Source organism: Leishmania panamensis, assembly GCF_000755165.1.
Source record: "Leishmania panamensis strain MHOM/PA/94/PSC-1 chromosome 7 sequence".
NCBI classification, from domain to species: domain Eukaryota; phylum Euglenozoa; class Kinetoplastea; order Trypanosomatida; family Trypanosomatidae; genus Leishmania; species Leishmania panamensis.
The window spans coordinates 449,267-469,947 of record NC_025886.1 but is presented as its reverse complement, the minus strand read 5'-3'; the positions used below and the strand labels follow the sequence as shown (position 1 = coordinate 469,947).

General features: G+C 62.3%; 3 protein-coding genes across 3 annotated transcripts; all 3 read right to left on the bottom strand.

Moving 5' to 3' along the window:
- Positions 1-101: 101 nt before the first annotated feature.
- LPMP_071010 (hypothetical protein) lies at positions 102-7,250 on the bottom strand (the record flags this gene model as incomplete). Its single annotated transcript, XM_010705806.1, has 1 exon — positions 102-7,250. The coding sequence occupies one exon, from the start codon at positions 7,248-7,250 to the stop codon at positions 102-104; it is 7,149 nt and encodes a 2,382-aa protein (XP_010704108.1).
- Positions 7,251-9,851: 2,601 nt separating this feature from the next.
- Positions 9,852-17,153, bottom strand: LPMP_071000 (hypothetical protein; the record flags this gene model as incomplete). Its single annotated transcript, XM_010705805.1, has 1 exon — positions 9,852-17,153. One exon carries the CDS (start codon positions 17,151-17,153, stop codon positions 9,852-9,854), a length of 7,302 nt encoding a protein of 2,433 aa, XP_010704107.1.
- Positions 17,154-19,137: 1,984 nt separating this feature from the next.
- LPMP_070990 (hypothetical protein) lies at positions 19,138-20,154 on the bottom strand (the record flags this gene model as incomplete). The annotated part of the gene is made up of 1 exon (XM_010705804.1): positions 19,138-20,154. The coding sequence occupies one exon, from the start codon at positions 20,152-20,154 to the stop codon at positions 19,138-19,140; it is 1,017 nt and encodes a 338-aa protein (XP_010704106.1).
- Between the last annotated feature and the right edge of the window lie 527 nt (positions 20,155-20,681).

Below are 20,681 nucleotides of genomic sequence, written 5' to 3'. Positions count from 1 at the left end.
GCGCGGCGCCCCCCCACCTGCTACCCCTCCATGCCCTCCTCCTGTGCTCTCCGTAGGCAGTCCGGCTCTAAGCGCTGCCCAAACAAACTCACAGAGACGAGTTAGGTGCTCAATGAAGAGGCCACACCGGGGGCAGCGAAGAGGGAGGCCGCATCGAACACGGCCCGCAACTCCTGGACGTACTCAACACGTGCCCGACCACTCTCATCACAGATCCTACTGAGGTCCTCCTCCATGGCCTTGAGTTGCCGCTTGACTCTCGCCAGCGAATCTTTGCAGCGACTCGACCATCGCTGTTGCATCTTCATGAGGTCACCACTCATGCGGTTGAGAGACTCAGCGTAGCTGGCGGTGTCGACATGGAGCAATAGGCCATAGGGCATGCGGAGCAGCGTCTCATCCCACGCGTCCAGAACAATCCATAGCAACGGCGCCGCAGAAGCGTCATGAGCCGGCCGCTCTGCTTCAGTCATGGTGGAGCGCCACTGCGCCAGCTGTGTCGTCCACGCGCTGCCACCTGCGTCGGCGCAGCGGGGTGCAGCAGCTGCCGCCGCGCTGGTATTCACGGGCACCACAAACTGTCGAAGCTCCGGGCCGTCAGCTGGATTGAGCGCTTGCTTGTTCTCGTGCGTGGCTGAGATACCACCGGTCGACGTCGGCGTGGCCAACGAGCCGTCTCTGCTGAGCCCAATCGCCCCTGGGTCGGCATCGGGCAGGGCGTGCGGCGCCGAAGCATGCCGTTGGGCCGTAAGGGGTCCCTGCTTTACGACCTCCAGCGCCGCGAGCATCTCTGCGGACACGGCCGTCATCGGTGGCTGAGACGGGCAGGCGAAAAAGGCGGCCACTGTCGTCGATGTTGTGCCACCAGAACCACAGGCACGCTGGCTGCGGCCACTGCCCTCGGCGCGGAGACACTGCTCCTCTCGATTCCACGCGGCCGACATGCTGGAGAGAGAAACGCTGGAGTCCAATACCCCGCGCCCACCGCCGGCTTCCTTCACGCGTGAGCTACGGCGAAGTGATATCGGCGTTGAGATGCCACCTTGAACAGAGTGCAGCGACCGGGACGGCGACGGAGATGTTAACATGTCGCCGAACACGCCGCTACGCTGCGCGTTAACGAGTGTGCCAGTGTCGGAGAGGGTGCCACTGCCGTTGGTGGTGCCATGCTGCTTGCAGGCGAGACAGATGTAGTAGCGCAGCATCCGAGCAGATCGGTGACCCACCACCACCGCTAAGGGCTTCGAGGCGAAGGCGCAAGGAGTGCTCCTCAGGCTAGAAGATGTGGCCGCGTGCTGCTCTGCCGATCCCTTCGATGCACTCTGCCGTGAGTTAAGGCGATCGCTGGCGCCTGCGGTACCACTTATCAGAGGTGAACGTACCGCAGCTGCACCACTCCTACGTCGCGCCGCCGTTGCAGCACTCGGCGACGACAGTGGCGCGTCAGAGACCTGCGATGTCTGCCGCATCGCGTCCTCCGACTCTTGGCCACCATCGGTCCCACCGCGGAAGACTGCAAGCGCGCGCACTTCATCCTCGCACAGAACAGCGCGCAGTTGTGTAATGAATTTTTCGAGGTGCCGTCGCGACCGCACAACGGAGACCAGGTGGGACATGTCAGCGCCCCACTCCTCGAGCCGGGCGTAGAGGTGGGACATCGCAATCGCAGCGTCCTTACGCCCGCGCACCGCCGTGAAACTGGACACGATCTCCGCATGTGCATCCTTCATCCGCGCCAGCTCTGCGCCCACACAGTCATGCTGCAAGTGCGGCACAGCAGCCACACAAGTGGCAAGCAGGAAGTTAATAATCTCTGTGTTGATCTGCGAAACGTGGGCAATGAGCTGATGCTCCATGATGAGGCAGCGCTGCTGAAGCGCCTCGAAACCGAGTCGGGAGATGCCGTCAACGTCAGCGCCCCCGTCGCTCGCTTGCTGTGAAGGTCTCCTCTGTGTCATGCGTTCCTCTCTAGGCCCACCATGTCCAGAGTCCTTGTCGCTCTTCGTAGCTGTGGACTCCGCACTGGCGACTCCCTGACACGCCGTAGCGGCAGGCTCCCATGCCGCGGAGGTGAGAAACGACGGTGCTGAAAAGAACTGCCGCAGTGGCTGTCCATCGCTGTCATCTTTGACAGTCACCGGGTGAGACGCAGCGATTGGCTCGCTACGCGGTGCAGGTCGCAGCGGTGTGGACTCCTTCATCGATGAGGTCGCCGAGCCTGCAGCATTCTTGAGGCAGGAGTGGCAGCGGGGGCGGGAGCTGGATCGGAGGTCCACCTTCGCCACCGGCACCTCCTCGGTCTCCCCTTTTGCGGTCATAGGCACTGGAGTCGCTCTGTGTGGTGGGGTGGGGCGAGAAGCAGGATGTGTCGGTGTGGCAGTGGCGGAGGTGATCGCTCGCACGGGTGGCGGCAGCGGCGCAGGGGAGGGAGTTCCCGGTCGCGTGCACGACTCGCCGGGTGGGACAACGGTGAGGCCTTTGCAGCTCCTGAGTGGTGTATACAGCTGTACCTGCGAGCGGCACATTGCCTCCCGGAGAGCCCTGTAGCACTGCTCGTACACGGAAGTTGCCCATGGTGGCTGCGAGGGCTTTCTCTCATGTGCTACATCCTGATGAGTCCGCGAGAACTGCCTTGGGTTCCGAGTATCGAAGGCGAACTGCCCTGCAAGGTAGAAGGCGTGGAATTGAAAGACCGCCCGAGTAAGGCGCTGGTATGCCTCTCGAAGAGCCGGAGAGTCGTACACCAGCAGTGCATCCAGTGGTGCCAAGGGCGGCACCTGCTGCTGTCGCTGTCCGTATGCCGACGGGCCTGTTGCTGGCCACGCGGACGACGACGACGACGACGCCTTGGAGACGGGCGAGGAATCCGTGGCAGCGATGGCCGAGCCTGCCAAGATAAACAGTCGGCGGAGGTCCTGCAAAAAGCGTTGTGCCATTTCGTGAAAGCCCACTTGCAGCCGCACTTCCAGGGCCGCCACGCTCTTGGCTGGGCTGGCGGCCAGGTGAAGCTCCACACTTCGCTGCACCCCATGCAGTTTGTGCTGGGCGTGGCGACTGCTGTGCCGCAGTCGATTACATCGCGACTGGGCGTCTTTTATAATGACCGGCAGCAGCGCAGAGAGCTGCCACGACCACACCATTACCAAAAATCCCGCTCTTGGCACGCGATGCGTGGCTGCGGCGTGCTGGAAGTAACGTAGAGCGCTGCCCACTCCAGCAGCGCCGCTGGAGCCCCACGTAACCTCCGCCACATGTGTGCAGGTCACCGCCGCCGCCGCGACAGCGTCCACGTCGCTGTCGCTCACGTCCGCCGGGGCGGCGCCCTCGGCGGGCTCGTCCATCGTACTGACAGCAAGCCCTGTCCCGGTTGCAAATCTGGCTGGGGAGCAGGGGCGAGAGGCGGTATGACGTTCGAGCAGCGGAGCGTACTGCGCCAGCGCCACCGAAAGCGGTGGAACGCACAACGACTGTGTTAGCAAAGCGTAGGCAGCGCCAGAAAACTCCCTCTGGCCACTCTCACTGTCGTGTGGACAACTGGGACCATCACGGCAACCACGGCGACCCTCGCTGCCGCTAGCCAAAGACGTTAGTGTGAGCCGCGAAGCCGACGCAAGGGATGCACCGTCCAGCGTCTGCCCCTTGCCAGGAGTCGTCCTCGCCGGCACCTCAGCTGCTATGCACGCAGACTCAAGCGTGGAGATGAAGGAGCGGCGCACGCCGCTGCGGGGGGCAGGCGATGTGGTAGATCCAGCGAACGCATCTGCGCAGCCTGCTGGAACAACTTTTCCAGCCACATCGTCCTCGCCGGTGCTACAGGACCGAGGCGTTTGCGGCAGCGCCTCTGCACTCGAATGCGAGTTGATGCTTAGTCGACGTCGCTGCTGTGGCTGCTGGCGTAGCCGCTGGGCATAGAGAGCCAGCATCACGTTGCGGGCTCGCGTTGCGTCACGGTAGCTGAAGATGGTGACGCGCCATGGCTGCACTGTGACTCCATAGTGCGTCTTGGCAAACTTCAGAAAACGGTGTACTACTCGTTTGTCAAAGGCGCCGTCCGCGTCCTCGGTGCGACTTGACATGCCTGCACGGTGCCCACTTCTCTTCGGCGACTCTTCATAGCCGGGCTTGACGAGGAGAAAGATCGTGCGATCGACAAGGGCCTGCCGCAGCGGCAGCAACCACTCGTCACTCGAGGAGACCGGTAGCCCTGGCACCATATGATACTGAGGCGGCAAGATAGCAGTATCGCTGTCAAGACTTCCTGTGGACTCCAGCCGCTTCGAGGTGGATGATGGGAAGTCAGCAGCAGAGGAGGTGCCTGCCGTGAAGACTCGCACTCGCTGCGATGAAGCTTCTGGGGTGGTGGACTCATGCAAGGCCATCTCATCATCATGGCTCCCTTCCCTGATGGTGTCAATGAAAGACCTAGTGGCGACGTGCGGGTAGGAGCTTAAGCTGTCCGTTACATGTTGCTCGCCTCCGCCGCCGCTGGCGCTGTTCACCCTCTCGAGGCTCGACTTTGCTTCTGAGGTGGCGTTGTGTGGCTGCGGCCGCTGCGACTGTCCTCGTAAATGATGTTGTTTGGTGCCACTGAAGAGCCCGAAAAGGATGTCGAGCACCGCCGCCACCTCCTCGACCTCCACGTCGCCACTAACGGACACACCGACGCCGTCGGCGCTGACACCGAACAGATTACGCGAGTTAATACCACTGCCGCGCCGCACCTCTTGCTCCATGCCGCGCACGAGAGCCTCGTAGGGTACACAGAGAAATATGAAATCGGAAGTGGTGGCCACCGGCGGGGATTGCATGAACGGCGGCGGCTGCTCAGCGGACGGCAGCGGCTCGTAGCGCAAAACACTGTCTTCGATCATGCTAACCAGCCAATGAGGGCCCGGCAGCGCGCGCTGCGACATCTCCGATACCGCGTTGGTGCCATATGAGTGCTGCGAGTACTCCTGGTACCGAGAGTTGCTCAGCCTGCTTCCGCTGCTGCTCATGCCACTTTCCCGCCCATTCTTTGCCCGCCGCTTACTTTGCTCCCCCGAGGTCGGTGAAATGGAAGGGCTCGTGACCCCAGAGGCCGCGGCAGTGGCCTGCAATGCCGCCCGATAGCGGGCGCCGATGTGCTCTGGATGGAAGAGGTCCCATGCGGAGAGTCGAAGCTGCATCTGGCTGACTGTCAGTACACGGCGCTGCACTCGCTGTGCATACCGCGTTGCCGGTGCGGCGACGGAGGAGGCGCGGGAGAGGATGGTAGAGTCTTCGCGAAGGCTTCGGCCTCCGCTGCCCGGCCCGCTGACCCCCGCCCGCGGAAAAAATGGTGTCGGCAAGGTGATGAAGCGCGCTGCCCCGGGCAGCACGGAGCTGCCGAGCAGCGACCGGTGATGACGATGCAGCTGCTCGCTCACCTCCGAGCACTGCGACGAAGTGCGCTGAAGCGAGTTGATCATGATAGGCGTCGGCGACGCCGGAGATTCACAAGCAGGCGAGGGAGACGACCCAGCGAAGGTCTGACTGCTTCCCGTTCTGCGCCGAAAGCTCGTGACGGCGGCGCCGCTGCTGGCCCCGACAGTGTAGTTCACCGCCCCTGGCACTATGATGCTCCGGTGCGTTGGCGATGTTAGCGAGACCACCGTGGAAGTACCAGGTTGTAGCGATGGGGTACGCGATGGTACGCCACTCACCTCCAGTGTTGTCAATGTGGAGAACCCGGGCAGTGGCGGCAGAGGAGTCGCGGAAAGGTCGGGCATGGTGGAGGAAAGGCTCATGGACGGCGTCGACGCGCTCTCAGCACCCTCCTCGCTAGCTACCTCCACCGTCGAGGAGGTGTCGCGGGGCACCATCTGCGGCAGCGACTCGTAGCTCGGCGCCTCGGCATCCTTCGCTACCACGCCAAAAGGTGAGCTGAGAAGCATGCGGGACTCCAGCGACCTCGTTGAACGCACCCGACACACGTGGTGGTTTGCCGGTGCTGCCGGGAGCGGAGGTGGCGGTGTTGTAGCTTGCGGACCGCCAGCGGTAACGCTCAAGGGAGGCGGGTGGGGGGAGAGGGCACGGTGCTGATGTAAGTTGTGCGCAGCAGCGCTGATCGTCGCTGAGGTTGTCGTCGCGGACGCCATAGCAGGCAGCGGCGGCGAAGGCACAGTTTGTCGGGGGTAAGAGGAAATTGCCACGTTGTCCTGCGACCCCTGCACACCACAGTGGTGTACACCAGATGCAATGCACGAGTGCGCCATGGGCACCGGGAGTTGGTCGAGCGATGGTGAGTCTATCATCAACGGACTGCAAGGGTGACTGATCGCACTGGGGGATGGTGAGTCGTGCATCATCGCATAGGCGCCAGACACGTGCGTCAGCGCCAGGGGTGGAGTGGAGGGGAATCGAAAGGATGGCGCAGACGGCGATGACGGGCAGGAGGCGTCACCGAAGCCGATGGCGCTGGTCGGCCACAGCCCACTGGCGGAGGTCATTACGTTTGCCTCTGCCCCGCCACCACCCGACTCGAGTCGAGACCACCTTCGTGGCATGGTGCTGGACGGTGAGGTACGCGGGGTAACAAGCAGCCCGGCGTCCGGTATAGGAGGACGTCCACCAGGGATGCTGCCGCTGCTGAAGGCAGGGGAACGGATGCCACTTGCGCCTCTAGCCACTCCAGAGCCGGCTCCGCGCCGGTGCGGTGGCGGATCACGGTGGACAAGGAAACAGAGCACCTCCTCCACGTCCACATCCGACGCTCCCGCCACGCACAGACGTGGAGACGGGCTTGCCTCCGACACGTTCACCGAGGAGATGGACGCACCGGCGGAGGCGCCACTTGTCGCGGATACGACTGCAGCTGCTGGAGTGGTGACGATGAGTTGCTCCTGCAGCCCCTTGAGAGCACCGCGCAGCCGAATAAGCCGCTCCGTGACAGGCATCAGTGACCTGCTGAACCGCGCGATCAGCCCCAGCAGCTCTGTCCTCTGCATTCGCTCATCCGCCACGGCGGCGCTGCCTATGCAGAGCTCCTGCTCCTCTAACGAAGACGTGGGGGGTCTCGCCCGCAGCGGCTCCCCTGGAGGCTGTGTGAAGATCAACTGCGACGACGACGCCCGCGACAGTGGGCGACCGGTTGGCGCTGTCGCGTGTGCGCCAGCGTGCTCGGTGGAGACAGCGTCGGTGGATTGAAGGGGTCGCAGTGGTCGTGCATTGGGCGAGGATCGGCCCACTGCGAGGGTTGGGGAGGCAAACGAAGAGGCGGAAGCGCTCATGCCGACGTGGATCCGAGTCTACCCGCTGTCGTGTGCGTTCTTCTGCGCGCTCCCCCCTTTTGGGCAATGATGGCCGAGCACACGCGAGAGACGCACACAGACGCTTACGCACAGACAGAGACCCACGCACAGGAGAGCGACGGAAAGGGGGTACGTGCATACACCAAAACAGATGTGATAGCGAAGAAACACAATGGGAAGAAGCGAGAGGAGCAGCGACAGCAGCGCTGGGAAGAGCGTAGGGAGGGGGGGTCCTGCTCTGGCTCGTGGGTCCGCGTCCGGCCACGTTCGCCCGCTCCAAGGGGAAACGAAAAGGGAGATGGCGTCGGGGGGTGGCCTGCCGTCACTCCTCCGGTATCGTCAACGCTGCCGGATTCACAGACACCGAGAGGGAGAATATGCGAGAGAGGGAGAGAGGGAGAGAGAGAGGGACGCACACGCAGGCATAGAGCAAAAGAACCGAAGAAGGGGGGAAAGTGGGCTTGGCAATGATGTGGAGCCGCGTACGGGAGGAGGAGGATAGGTGGGGGGTGAATAAAAGGTGACTTTAGGGAAGGGGGAGACATACAATGGGAACACACATTTGAGGGAGGCGAGCGAAATGAATGAAAGAGAGGAAGGCAGGACTATCGGTGCATGCATGTATATGGGCAGAGTAAAGAGGTGGTGGAGTATTTACCTCTCTGCGACTGCGTTGATGCGGGTGGCGAGGTGGGGGAAGGAAGGCGAAAGAGAGGGAGGGAGGGAGGGACTGCCAGCACCACGATAACAGTGGTAGGAGATGTCCACACTGCGTGAAGACAACGCGGAGAAGTCAAACAGCGTATTGGGGGGAGAAGATGGTCGAATAAAATGAAAACACGAAGGGAAAACAAAGTGCCAGAGGGACGCTCGCCGAGAGGGGGGGGGGAGGGGGAACGTGCAGAGCGCAGTAAAATGACGAGAGATGCGCTGTCCAACAGGGACGGACCGCACAGCAGGAAAGGAGGGAGGGGGGGGGGAGGGGAGAGCACCGAGCGAGAGACTGAGAGAGGCAGAACGTCAAAGAGAGCCACGCGAACACACAGAGGGAGAGTACGTGAATGATTGGAGGGTGGGTGGGGTGATGGTGACAGAGTGGGGGTGCAAGACAGGGAGGAGGTAATAATGTGGGAGAAGGAGAGGGGGGTGAGAGCGCGCACAGTCGCCGCGACGCCTCCAACCGGAAGGAAAGGGACGACACGAGCGAAACGACTATAGGCGCAGGTAGTAGTGGTACCAAGACGCCGGCGTAGACAAGGAGCGAGGCGGAAGGAGCAGAGAGGGCGAAGGTGTGAGACTGAGAGGTAAGTCAGGGGCACACGCGCCACACGCTCGTCTTCGCTGTACAGAAAATTCAGAGACGGGTGAAGAGAACGAAGGGAAGGGTCGGCTTGGGTGAACTGGGGAGGGGGGGAACGGGGATTACGTACTTTTGCTGCTGCCTTTGCTTGCGGAGTAGAAGACGAGGAAAGAAAGGAGCGAGGTCCAGAGCGTGATGACCCCTTGCACGCACCACGGAAGCTCCCCGTCGGGTATGTGGGTATGTCTGTGTGTGGGTGTAGGTGCTGGTGGTGGAGTAGACAGCCACTACAGCGGAGGAGGAAGTTCGAGCTCCAGCTCCCGTCTTCGCTTTCTGCCGTTCTCTGGTGAACTGAACGCAGGAGAGAGAACTGCCGTTGGGCAGGTGGAAGAGAGAGGGAGGCCGATCTACGGCGCTGATGAGGCGGTGGTTCTAAGGATATGATGGTGAGGGTACAACATGAGTCAACATGTGCATTGGTAACATGATGAGGGAAGGGTGGGGAGGAAACCAAGCGATGAGGCACACACACACACACACGCAGAGAGAGAGAGAGAAAGGGGGGAGGGGAGGGGGGAGAAAAGGGAGTGGTGGCACGCACGAAAATATAAGAGATGGAGAACGGGAGAGCGCGCGCGACCGGTCGTACACGCGCCGCTGTGCTGCCTCCTCCCCCTCTCCCCACCCGCAATCGCAGAGGCGGCAAAGGAGGAAGAGAAGACCGAAATGGAAGCGCGTAGGCTCTGCCTCGGTATGGAGAGAGGAGAGAAAGGGGCAGGGCGGGCTCACCCCGTTGTGGGCGCAAGGCTGCCACAGCGCACTTCGCTCCCCCAACCCTCCTCCGCGACACCGGTGATGTCGAGTTACAGGGGGAACTTTTTGCTCGTCTCGCTCCTCCGTGCATACGGTGAAAAGGGCGGAGTGTGTTGGTACAACGTTAACACCTCTGCGTGGGCATACGAGTTCAGGAAGGGATGACGGCACGTCGTATGACGGAGCACCTCAAGAGAGGGTACGAGCGTCCAAAAATGCCTCTCGCCGGTCCAAGCAGACACGCATGCACACACTAAATCGGGGTTGTCGCATGACGAGGGAGAGCGCTAGGGGGGAGGAGCGGAGGGCGAAGGAGAGAGAGAGCCGAGATAAACCTCCGGTAGAGAAATAGAGCGACAAGACGGCATCAGCAAAGGAGGGAGAAGGGATGCACACCTCTCCTCATGGTCCCCAGGGCTAGACCCCCCGCGCCTCTCCGCATCCCTCGCCTCTTCTGGACACCTTATCTATGCGTAGTAGCGTGGTGCGAGAAGGTCGGACATCGCATCCACCTGCACAGGCGTGAAACGCGACTTGTAGACATGCTCCCACCCCTCGCGGTGCGCATGCCACCATGCCTCGAAGACGCGCTTTGCCACACGACCGCATTCCGTGCCGTCCTCCTGCGCGCAGGCCGCAAGCTGCACCATCACCTTTGGTACGTACGAAGATGGGTCACCTGGGTCAGCCAGGACCACCGCGCCGAGAGCCTGCACGAGGGCAACACGACGGCCCATCGATGCTGGGCCAGCACCATTGCTGGAGGGTGCATCTTCCTGCTGGTACTCCGCCGCCGCAGACGCGGTAGCGGCAGATTCACAGGGGAGCTGGCGCAGCTCCTGCCCCAGACGCTGCACTAGCACGCGCATCTGCGCCTCGGCGGCGACCTTGGTGAGCACGACCATCAGGTGACTGCCCTCGGCACGGACGCTGGCGTCACGGTGCGCCAAAGCAGCAAGGCTCGCGGCAGCGATCTGCTCCATGACGGTAAACCTGCCGATGCGGTGCAGGTTCGGAAAGATAAGCCGACGCAGTGCACGCGTGCACGCCGCCTTTGCCCGCCGTGAGGTACCATACGCGATGGGGCTTGTGCAGACACTGCAGAGCTGCTCGATCAGCTCATGGACAAGCATCTTGGGCATGCGAAGAGCCATCAAAGATGCAAAAGCTGCCTCCACCACCTCGTGCAGCCGCTGCACCTCCGTAAAGGACAAGTCAAGGCAGCAGCAGAGCAACAGCACCATGTCGTGTGCGTGGGCCTCGAGCATGTCCACCGTGGATTGTCGAAGGCACAGCACCGTGAAGGTCAGCAGCGCTGCATCTTTGGAGGTGGGCGATGGAAACCCAGCCGGGCCAGATGTTTTACCGCGGCTGGCGGGGGCGGCAGCACAAGCCGCTGGCGTGCCACTCGCCAGGATGTCTTTGCTTTCGGCCCCGACACACACAAGCGGAAGTCTTCCCTGAAACACGGCGGTATTGGCACGCCGCATGAGCGAGACAATCAGCGCATCAGCGGAGGCACGGCAGCTGCTGAACTCGACTCGAAGGCCGCTCTGCAGAGTGGAGAACTTAATCAGCTGAGCCACCACCACCGCCGCCATCTGTCGCACTTGGCTCGTCGAAGAGATACTGAGGAGATGCACATTCACCTCGACAAGGGCCACCAGACGCGAGAGGTTGACGCAGATGACCCCTGGCGGCGCGCCGCAGAGGAGGGAGCCGATGAAGGACAAGAGGCGCTGCTGTCGCTGTGACCACGTATCACCGGCACCGCTGCCGGCATCATTAGCGGCCACCGCCGCCGGCTCCGCATGGGTTGTACTGCCCAGTTGACTCGCTAATGCATAGACCACAGTCCACAGCTCCTCCGACGTCAGTGACTCCCCCAATGTCGCAAAGGCCACCAGCATGACCTGCTGGGCGACGCGGTGCGGTACGGCTGCATGACTGCAGACGCACGCAACAACGTCCGAGAAGAAGCGCACTGCTCGCGTCCGCAGCCCCACATCTGTGTGGCCCTTGTGAACAGAGCTCGGTGCTGCAGCTGTTCGCAGTGGGACGGTCAGTCGCAGCACGGCCGAGGACACAATCGCAAGAGAGCGGAAGAGGCGGTACATCTCATCCTCCTCCAGCTCGCTCGTGTCCTCATTGTCGGCGCGCACTTCTGCGTCTCCCTCGCTAGCGGTGAGGTGAGCACAAGATGCGTCTGCCGCGCCATGCTGCGCGGTAAACATGGAAGGGCTGTCAGAATCGTTTGTGTCCGCAGTAGATGCGTGCTGCGTGTCCCCACTTCGGGGCTGGTTAGTTTGATCGCGACTGCGCTGCCACGCTTGCAGTGCATTTTCAGCCCATTCAAGCAGCAGCGAAGCAGCAGACGAGTATGGCGACGATGCATCATTGGGCCCCGGCTCCTGTGACAGCGAGGCAAGCAGCTTCACTACTGTGGTCGCGGACGCCACCTGGCGGTCATGGAACACCTGGTGGCACTCGACCGGCAGTGCCAGTAGCTGCAGCGCCCACGAATGTGGACTCAGCTGTCGCGTCTCGGCCTCTGATGCGCTGGAGCTCTCCTCTGCCGCCGCCTCCACGGCCGCAACGCTGCCACCCGGGCCGCCAAGCAGAATTGTGAGTAACTGCCGACGGTACGCAGCCGCTTCGGACGGCTGCGTGTGCGTGACGGCGTCTACAAAGGCGGGGCCGGTGATCGCACCGCCGTACTGAGGCGTCACCGCAGTGCCTGGCTGCACCTCATGCAGCCCCAGTGCAGACGCTGCGCACCTGGGCACGGTAAGGTATCTCAGCGGAAACACAAGGCCCTTTGTGCTGGCGTAGTACGGCATCAACGGGCACACCTCCGTCAGCCGGTGCATGCTATCCTGCACCGCTGCCACAGCAGCCTGGTGCGCCCGCTGCGCCTTCTCACTAAGCACTTCCCTCACAGTGTCCGGCGAGAAGAAGAAGGAAACCGGCACCGAAACGGCATCCGTCACCATGCACACCGTCCACGTGGGCTCCCGCACGGCGACCGGCAGCGACACGGCCTGTAAGAGGTCGGCTGCCACACACCGTAGGACAATGTGCGGAGAGAGGGAGAGGCGCGTGAGGTAACGCACAGTGCGCAGTGCAACCCAGTGGCGCGGGGACGGCCAGTAGACGAGATAGGCGTACGCCACGAGTAGCGCAGCACGCGCAGGGTACGTGGAAGCAAGCTCGTAGGCAAGCTGCACCACCTCCTCCGTGAAGGCGGGGGAGCGGGCGGCGCCGGTGATGAGAAGCGCTTTGGAGGTGCGCACCCGTTCAGTGAGATGCGGCAGCAGCAGCCCGGCTGTGGCGGAGCGCAGCTCTTCAGGGAAGCGAACGAGGAAGCGCAGAGATTCCACGCACATGAGCGGCGCCTCAAAGAATTCGCGGCTGAGTGTCAGTGAAACCAGAAGCGTCTGCACCCCCTCCATTGCGCCCTGGAGTGTGTGCAGCCGCAGCGTCGTGGGAGGTGCAACTTCGATGGCCGCCGGAGTGACTGAGGTGATGAGCGGCCCAGCTCCATCTTCGCCGTCAACTGTGCCTTTCACCGCCGCTGTGGTGGTCTCAGGCAACAGTAGCTGCCCCTGGGGACGCAGTGTTCCACTCGCCACGGCGGCTTCTAACACTGAAGGTGCCGCCCCTGCAAGCCACTGGCGAATGACGTCTGTCGCCACGGCGCGCACTCGGCCCTCAAAAGTTGCAAGCGAGGCGCTATCGAGGGCACCGAAGAGGCGCACGTGCACGAGCAGCCGCATCGCTCCTCCCCAGACGGACCGGTGCGGAGACAGACATAGGCTCTGCAGAAATGACACAACATCCGAGAAGGTCTTCTGCGTCACTGGCAGATGCCCGTGCGTCACCGCCTCCACCTGCAGCTGCATCGAGCGGTCAGTCCAGCACTCCAGCGGTAGCCGTCGACGCATCCATGGGCACTGCTTCCCCATACTCTGGCGCAGGTAATGCGAGAGCGACGCAGCCGGTCTCCATCGCTGCTGAGGCATCCGCACGACGGAAGACGACAGCCACTGGAGCAGCTTCAGCAACTCAGCCACGTCACTTTGGCTTTCCGCCCCCGACGCGGACGCCTCCTCGCTGGCTGGTGGGCCAAACCACTCCTGCAGCTCCACACCGCACTGGCGCAAAGGCACGACGACGTGCTGATGTAGCATGGGAAGGCACACGCACCTGCGAAGCACTTCAAGCACCTTCGCCCGCGTGTAGACTGGCCTGCACGACGCTGGAAGCAGTGCTGCACCGGTGGGATGCCACGCCACCCGTGGATTCACGTCCCACCACGGCACACCGCGCGTCTGCTGTGCGTTCGCTGCCGTCCCCGTGGGCGTCGGCTCAACAAACAACCACTCGCATGCCAGGAAGAGTCGCAGCATCCAGTGAAGCGTTCCCTCCAGTACGCTGTGCCGCGTAACGGCGGCGGCGCTCTCGCAAAAGACTGTAGCAGCGGCCCCGCCGCCGCTCGGTGCTGAGGTGGCAGTGGAAGCACCACCGAATAAGTGCGCATAAAGCGAGATGCCGCCGTCGCTTGAAACAGTCGCTGCCGTCCCTGCTGCACCGGTATTGAGGACAGCCCCACCGCTGACCCCTTCAACGATATCCACGCAGTCTTTGAGCGACGCGTTGAAGAGATCCACCGCCACCTGCATATCCTCTGTCCCCGGCCACTCCACATACACCCGCGCCTCAGCTGCGGTGCCGACCTTTGGCAGCGGCAGTGAGGTAGCAGTGCACGATACACGAGCAGTGGGCGGGTCCGCTTCCGCTCCCTGCAGCTGCTGCGGTCGACACTGTTTTTCATTTAAGATACGAAAATGTGTCCTTGCGTCCTCTCGCGGCCGTGTTAGCGACGTCATGAGAGCCTCCATGACTTGAATGCCAGCGGTGCGACGCTTCTTACTGGTCACAATGCAGAGCTGCAGTAGCGCACCGCGCCAGATCGCTGCGGCCTGTGCGCGTGCAAGCGAGCGGTCGCCCAGCTGGGAGACACAGGCCGCAAGCAGCGGTGCTGCCCACTCCACCTCGGCGTCGCGCGCAGACGTATCCAGCAGGACTCGGAGCCAGTGCCTCTCTGCACAGGCCCATGCCTCAGCCGGCGCGCAGGCAGCAACCATGCGCACCAGCCCGGCCATGCGAGCACCATGATCACGACTTTGCGCCTCTCGCAACACCTCGCGCGTCACCATCGAGAAAGCCGTGGGAGGCAGCGTCCGCAGAAACGCGCGAACCATCACCTCAGCGGTGGGGAAATGGCCCTTGTTGACATCGGCGTGGGCAGCAAAGAGTGGAAGCACACGCGCCACATAAACCTTCGCAAAGGCCTCGACCTCGTCGACTGTGCCTAATACTTCCTCAGCTGCGGCGTAGCTCGTTGCGACCGCCACGAGTGAGAGGGCAGGAAGTGCACTCACCAAGTCGCTCGGATTGATAAACGTGAGCACCGACGGCAGCGTCTCACGCAGAAAGGCAAGCAGAGTAGCTCGGCTCGTGTTAGACGACTGCAGCGATGCAGCTGCCGTGTCTGCCAGAATGGTGGGCACGGCGCCGGCGAGCAGCCGCGCCGAGGCAGCGCGCTGCGCCGCCACCTCTGTGGGGCTTTGTAGGCCCGTTCGCACACACTGCAGAAAGTCTGGTAGCGCCTTGGCAGGCGAGAGTCGCAGCAGTGCCCACAACATCGTCTGCGCCTGCCGCGCACGCGCCTGAAACGCCGCCACGGCATGCGGAAGAAGGAGACAGACAAATCTCTCCACTGTGGCGGGGCTCCAGCGGTGTGCTGCTCGAGCAGAAGCCGACTCGCCAGTAGCATTGCCGGGAGGTGAGTTGGTCTGCGCGCCAGGCTCCTCTACGACTTCCGCGCCGCGTGACTTCTGTGGCTTGCATGCAGCCCTCTTCTCAGTAAAAGAACAGAGGCGAGCTGCCTCGCGCGCCAGTGAGCTGTAGCAGTCGCACACGCGATCGGCTGGACTGCCGCTGGGGCATGGCATGCCGGGGCGCACTAGCACGCTCGTGGCGTGGAGCCACCGTTCCAACTGGCGCCAGAGCGGGGAGTCACTGGTGTCCGGGAAGGCGTTCAGCAGCCGCACGTACGGTGCTGCTGTCCAGCTGATTGCGCGCGAGCTCGTCTCGGGGTCATCACGCGCAGTGCTCCACCCCGGCAGCAAGCTTGCCTCGTGTCCTCCACGGCGCGTGAGACGCGACAGGGCGGCCGCTGAAGTGCCTGGAAGCCCGGCGCTGTTCCCCACCGGCAGCTGCAGCGCCTGTAGCCACGCGGTGAAGAGCGGCTCTGCGAATGCGTCCATACCGGCCACTCCAGGATGCGCGCGTGCAAGCGATCCGGCGAATGTCATGACGGCCCTCGCCCATGTAAAGTAAATGCCGCGCGGCGGCACCCTCGACTTCCTCGCATTGGCACTGCTTGGCTCTACCGCAGATGAAGGCTGACCGGGAGGCTCCCACGCTGCTGTCTCCACGAGTAGGAAGTGCAGAATCTGCTTTGCGCGCGCCGTCAGCTGCGGCGACGCGGCCGCCGTCGTGGTGGACACGAGCCCATCCTCCTGCTGGCCCTGAGACTTGTGGTCACCTTCTCTTAAGGCGATCGCCTCATGCTCGATAGAGTCCTGTGCAACGACCGCGTCAGTTTGGGGCTCGCAGAGGTGACGGTACGGCACGAGTCGCACGAACAAGGAGAGTGCAGCAGCACCATCTTCCGTTGGCGCCAACTGGCTGGCCACAAAGCCCCAGAGACCATCCACGGCGTCAGCGCTAAAGTGAGGCGACGCACGGCGGCACAGCGACGGCAGCGAGGTGACGACAGCAGTGAGAGTAGATCGCCATGAGGGCAGCTCAGCGTTCCGCTTATCTCGAGCACTCAGGCACAGTGCTGCCAGCGGCTGCCACGGCAGCGTGAAGGTCGCTTCAAGCGCTGCCTCTCCATTCGCGTCGGAGGATGTCTTATTAGGGATCGGTGGTCGGCACGCCGTGTGGAAGCACTGCACGACCGCTCGCCAGCACTCGATGTCGGCCTCGATGAGGGGCCAGTGCGTCGCCCATGTGTAGAGCAGCGGCACCACCGACGCCTGAAAGCGTAGCGGCAGCACGTATGCGCCAACGCAGCCGTGTGGCGCAGACAGCAACCCGTGCAGCCGCACACTCAGGTACGACAAGTGACGCGTCAGCGTCGACCACAGAACGGTGGCGCCACTGCCGGACTCCGCAGCGCGGCGAAGCTCCACCAACGACGGATACGAGGGGTACGCCACGTTCTCACATGAATACAAGGCGGCTTCGAAGAGGTCAGCTCGTGGACTCGGCTGCAAGGCGGCGCTTGCGGGGAAGCCTGCCTCGATGTTCCTCGCGCCCTCTTCAACTGTCGCCGTGTACTCGTCAAACACCGTAGCGGGCACGTGACTCGCCCACGCCTTTGAACTGCCGACTGCCTCCAGCTCCGCACACAGCTGAGCCAGCAGGGGTCCATCCGCGGTGCGCTGATGGGCCACGAGCGATGGGGGCACGCACTGATCAAGGTACCGGTGAATACGCTCCTTTGGCCCCAGTAGCCTGACGCCCTCCACGCAACCAACCGCCCGGTCGTCTTCCTCAGTAAGCCTTAGCGCCGCGCCCTTGGCGTTTGCCTCGCCGGTCACCGAATTCACCGCGTCGCTGGCATCACTCCACGATGAGCCCGCACGGTCGTTGTCGTCGCCATCAGATAACGACGACGAACGTGAGGAGGACATTCGGCCTCGTGGTGGAAGGGGTGAATGCAGAGATCAAGAGAGCGAGGGGGCGCGACCAAGAGACAACTACACGAACAGGAAGCACAAGTTGCAGGAGTGGCTCAGCAGGCTAGCGCGGCTACACACTCACGAACGCGCACAGCAACAGAGAGAAAGACAAGAGCCGTCAAGACAACGATTAATCGAGTACGTGACCATGTAAGTCGTAAAGAGTGAGCCCCCACGCACCAACCTGACTCATGCGCGCAGTGTGCCGGAGAACTCCTTCCTTGATCGTCCCTTCGGAGGCAGTGGTGCGTTGCAGTGCCTAAGCGACAGAGAGAGCCACGAGTAGGCGGCAACAACAGACGATTACTCCACCTCTCTCCCGCAGTGTGTGTGTGTAGACGGACGTGCTGTTGAATATAGGCAGCGTCGATAAGCGAAATAAAGGGGCTTCAGGGTGGTGGCGGTGGTTGGAGGGGGAAGGGGGTATTGAAGTACAACACTGTGATGTTGTCGTGCGAGTGTGCAGACAGAGACAGAAGCGAAGAGAGAAGGATGAAAAGACAGCCGCTTGTATGGGTGGGCGAGTCCGTGGGAGATGCGGGAAGATGAAGAAGGCGAAAGAGAGGAGGGGAGATGCGAGGTGAGAGAGCTAAGGAGGTAAAAGAGCGCCAAAGAATAGCTCGCGCCCTCACTGGAATGAAGGGGGCTATGGCTGGGGCTTCTCAGTGGCCCTTGCCTCCTTCCGGTTTATGCCTACGTGTATGTGTGCCTGTCGAGGCGGAGGAGACAGAGGAAGGAGTGGACATGTACCGTGTCACCCCAGAGAGAGAGCGTCTGGGTGGGGGGAGGAAAGGGGGGCGCCAGAGAGTCAGAGAGGAGCGATCAGTCACACTGATCGTCATACACACGCACGCACATCGTCTCCTTCGCTGCCTCTATGTGATGAAGTGCCGTTACCCTCTTGAGGTATCACACTTGGCTGTGGGCACTGACGCCACGTGCGCGAGAGGGGAGGAGAGGGGGCTACCGCCACAACGCAACCGTGGAAAAGGGAGGGGGAGGAGAGCGCCGGGTATGACGCCAACTCGTACATGAAGAGGGATTGGAGAAAGCGAACACCAACAAGCCTACGAGAGCTGCACCTCCGCACACCCGCGCGTGCACCGTTCCACACTTTGCCTCTGAGCACTCACCCACACACACACGCACACCTCCCGAGGCAAAATCCGCACCCATGAAGCACACATAAACCGCAACGCAGAAGAACCGGCAAACCGCTAGCCGTTCAGAGTAGCGGTCGCAGCAGCAGGTGGCTACGGGGAAAGAGGGAGGGAGGAGGAGGGAAGAGGCGAGGCAAGCAGAAGAAGGCGGTGTGCCGAGCCGCGCAGCCTCTCTTCGTCTTTTGCCTCTCACAGAGATACTATGTACATTGGCGAGCCTACAGCTCGAGCCACAACGACCATAGGTGAGTCCACCTTTCTATCGCAGCCAGCAATGCGCATTCACGTCAAAGCACAGAAGGGCAATAGAGCGCCACCCAATCACGTAAAGACGTGCGTGGGTCTGCAGAACACGAGAACGACAAGGGTATGCCGTGTAGGAGGCAGGCACAAGAACAGAGACACGCACACCCACACAAGCACCACTCCAGAGTGCGCAGGTGGAGATGAAGGGCAGCTAAAGAAAGCGAGAGAGAGAGAGGACAGGCAGTCAGCGAGCTAAATGGTGTTCGTAACACTGCTCAGGTGGGCAGGCGCCGCTCATCGACAGAACGGTGGGTTTAGCGGCAACGAACGCTTCCAACGCACATGCTCAGAGCCACACTTCGGCGGACGCCTCCGCGCACGGCCTTTGCAACTGCTCTGTTCTCTTCTGTGTCCCTCTACCAAGGTCCGCCTTCCTCCCTGCGAAGGATGTACGCTGCTCGCTCAGCCGACGCCCATCTTCCCCTCCCCTCTCTCTACCATCTCCGACTCCGCCTGCGAGTACCTCTCCGCTACGTCCTAGGAGCAACCGTCGACAACATGAAGCATACGTCAAAGTTGCGCTCTCCAGAGCCGCAGTAGATCTGTCCGCACTCCAGTGTGCCCGGACGGTACCAGAAGAGAGAGCCTTCGTAGAAGAGATTGCGCACGCTCACAACGTTCGCTGTTGCGTTGTACTTGACAGACCACACACCTGCTGGAGCATCGTCTGTGATGGGCATCAGGTAATCCGTGTGCGGGTTGTACGTGGGACCGTAGAGAACACGGTTCCGCTCCTCCTTCCCCGCACACGCCATCTTTACGTAGCACGACGGCTTCTTCGCGTGGTGCAGAGGCTGGCCACCAAAGGTGCTGTTACGCACACCCACAGCCGCGCCGTCTTGCAGGACGAACATACCGCGCACCGCCAGGCGGCAGTCTGTGTCGTGTAGCAGCACGAAGTGGGCTAAGCGCATCGCCTCCGTGATGCTAAGGATGCGGAACTTTGCCGTGCGCTTACGTGGCGCAGGCACGGCGACGCCGTCCTGCTCCTCATCCTCCTCTTCCTCCTCATCGCTCTGCTCCTCATCGTCGTCGTCGCTGTTGGCGCCGCCAGCAGCGCGGGCGGCGGCGATGTCTTCCTCAGCCTTCTTCACAGTGTCATCCGGCGTCGGCATCGTCACGGCGACCTCGTCCGTCTCGGCCGGGAGATCTTGACGCATCCTATACTCGTAGCTCGGCACGCCTTGGTAGGGACCGCGGAGGGCCTCACAAAGGGCCGCCTGCTCCTCCGTCAGCGCAGAAAGCATCGCCCACGTGTTCCCACCATCAACGCTGTAGAAGCTGACGGCCGGTGCGAACTCGCCGTTCGGGAAAGCTTGCACGACCCAGTAGTGTGTCTTGATCCCCGCGACCTTACCCCAGAGCTGCATGGGTGTGCCGCGGTAGCGTTGCGATAAGAGTGGCAGCGAACACTGCAGCGCTGTCTGCTCCCCTGCCGTGAGGCAGCTGCCGTTTAGCGTGAGGTACGCCGCATTGGCAACGGACATGGCTGCTGATGGAGATGCGGGGGGGAGGAGAAACGAGAGAGAGGGGGGGAGGGTGGCGCGATGATCCAAGAGAAGCGGGAAAGCAGAATGGGTAGGAAAGCAGAAAAGAGTGCCGAAGACACGGTGCACCCGCAATGACGGTGCACCTGCGTGCGTGTGTGCGTGTGTGTGTGTGTGTGTGTGTGTGTGCGTGTGCGTGTGGGTCGAGAAGGGAGGAGCCGGACAGAGAGGCCTGCTGCGTCCGAAAGACTGGAGGTGTGTTGTCAACAACGTGATGGTAGGGGAGAGGCGAGTGGGAGGAAGGGCAGCAGACGCGTCCCTGGAACGCGTAGTGCAGCTAAGGAACACCGAGAGAGAGGACGTGCACGTAGGGGCGGTTCGATGCAGCAGCGCCATGCAAGTAAGTGGGAAGGAAGATGGGGAATAGGCACCATCGCAGCCTAATGCAAAGAAAACGCAGGGACTGGAGGGTGTGGGGAGGGGAGGAGAGGAGGAGCCCACACACCCACACGACACTGCCTCCCGAA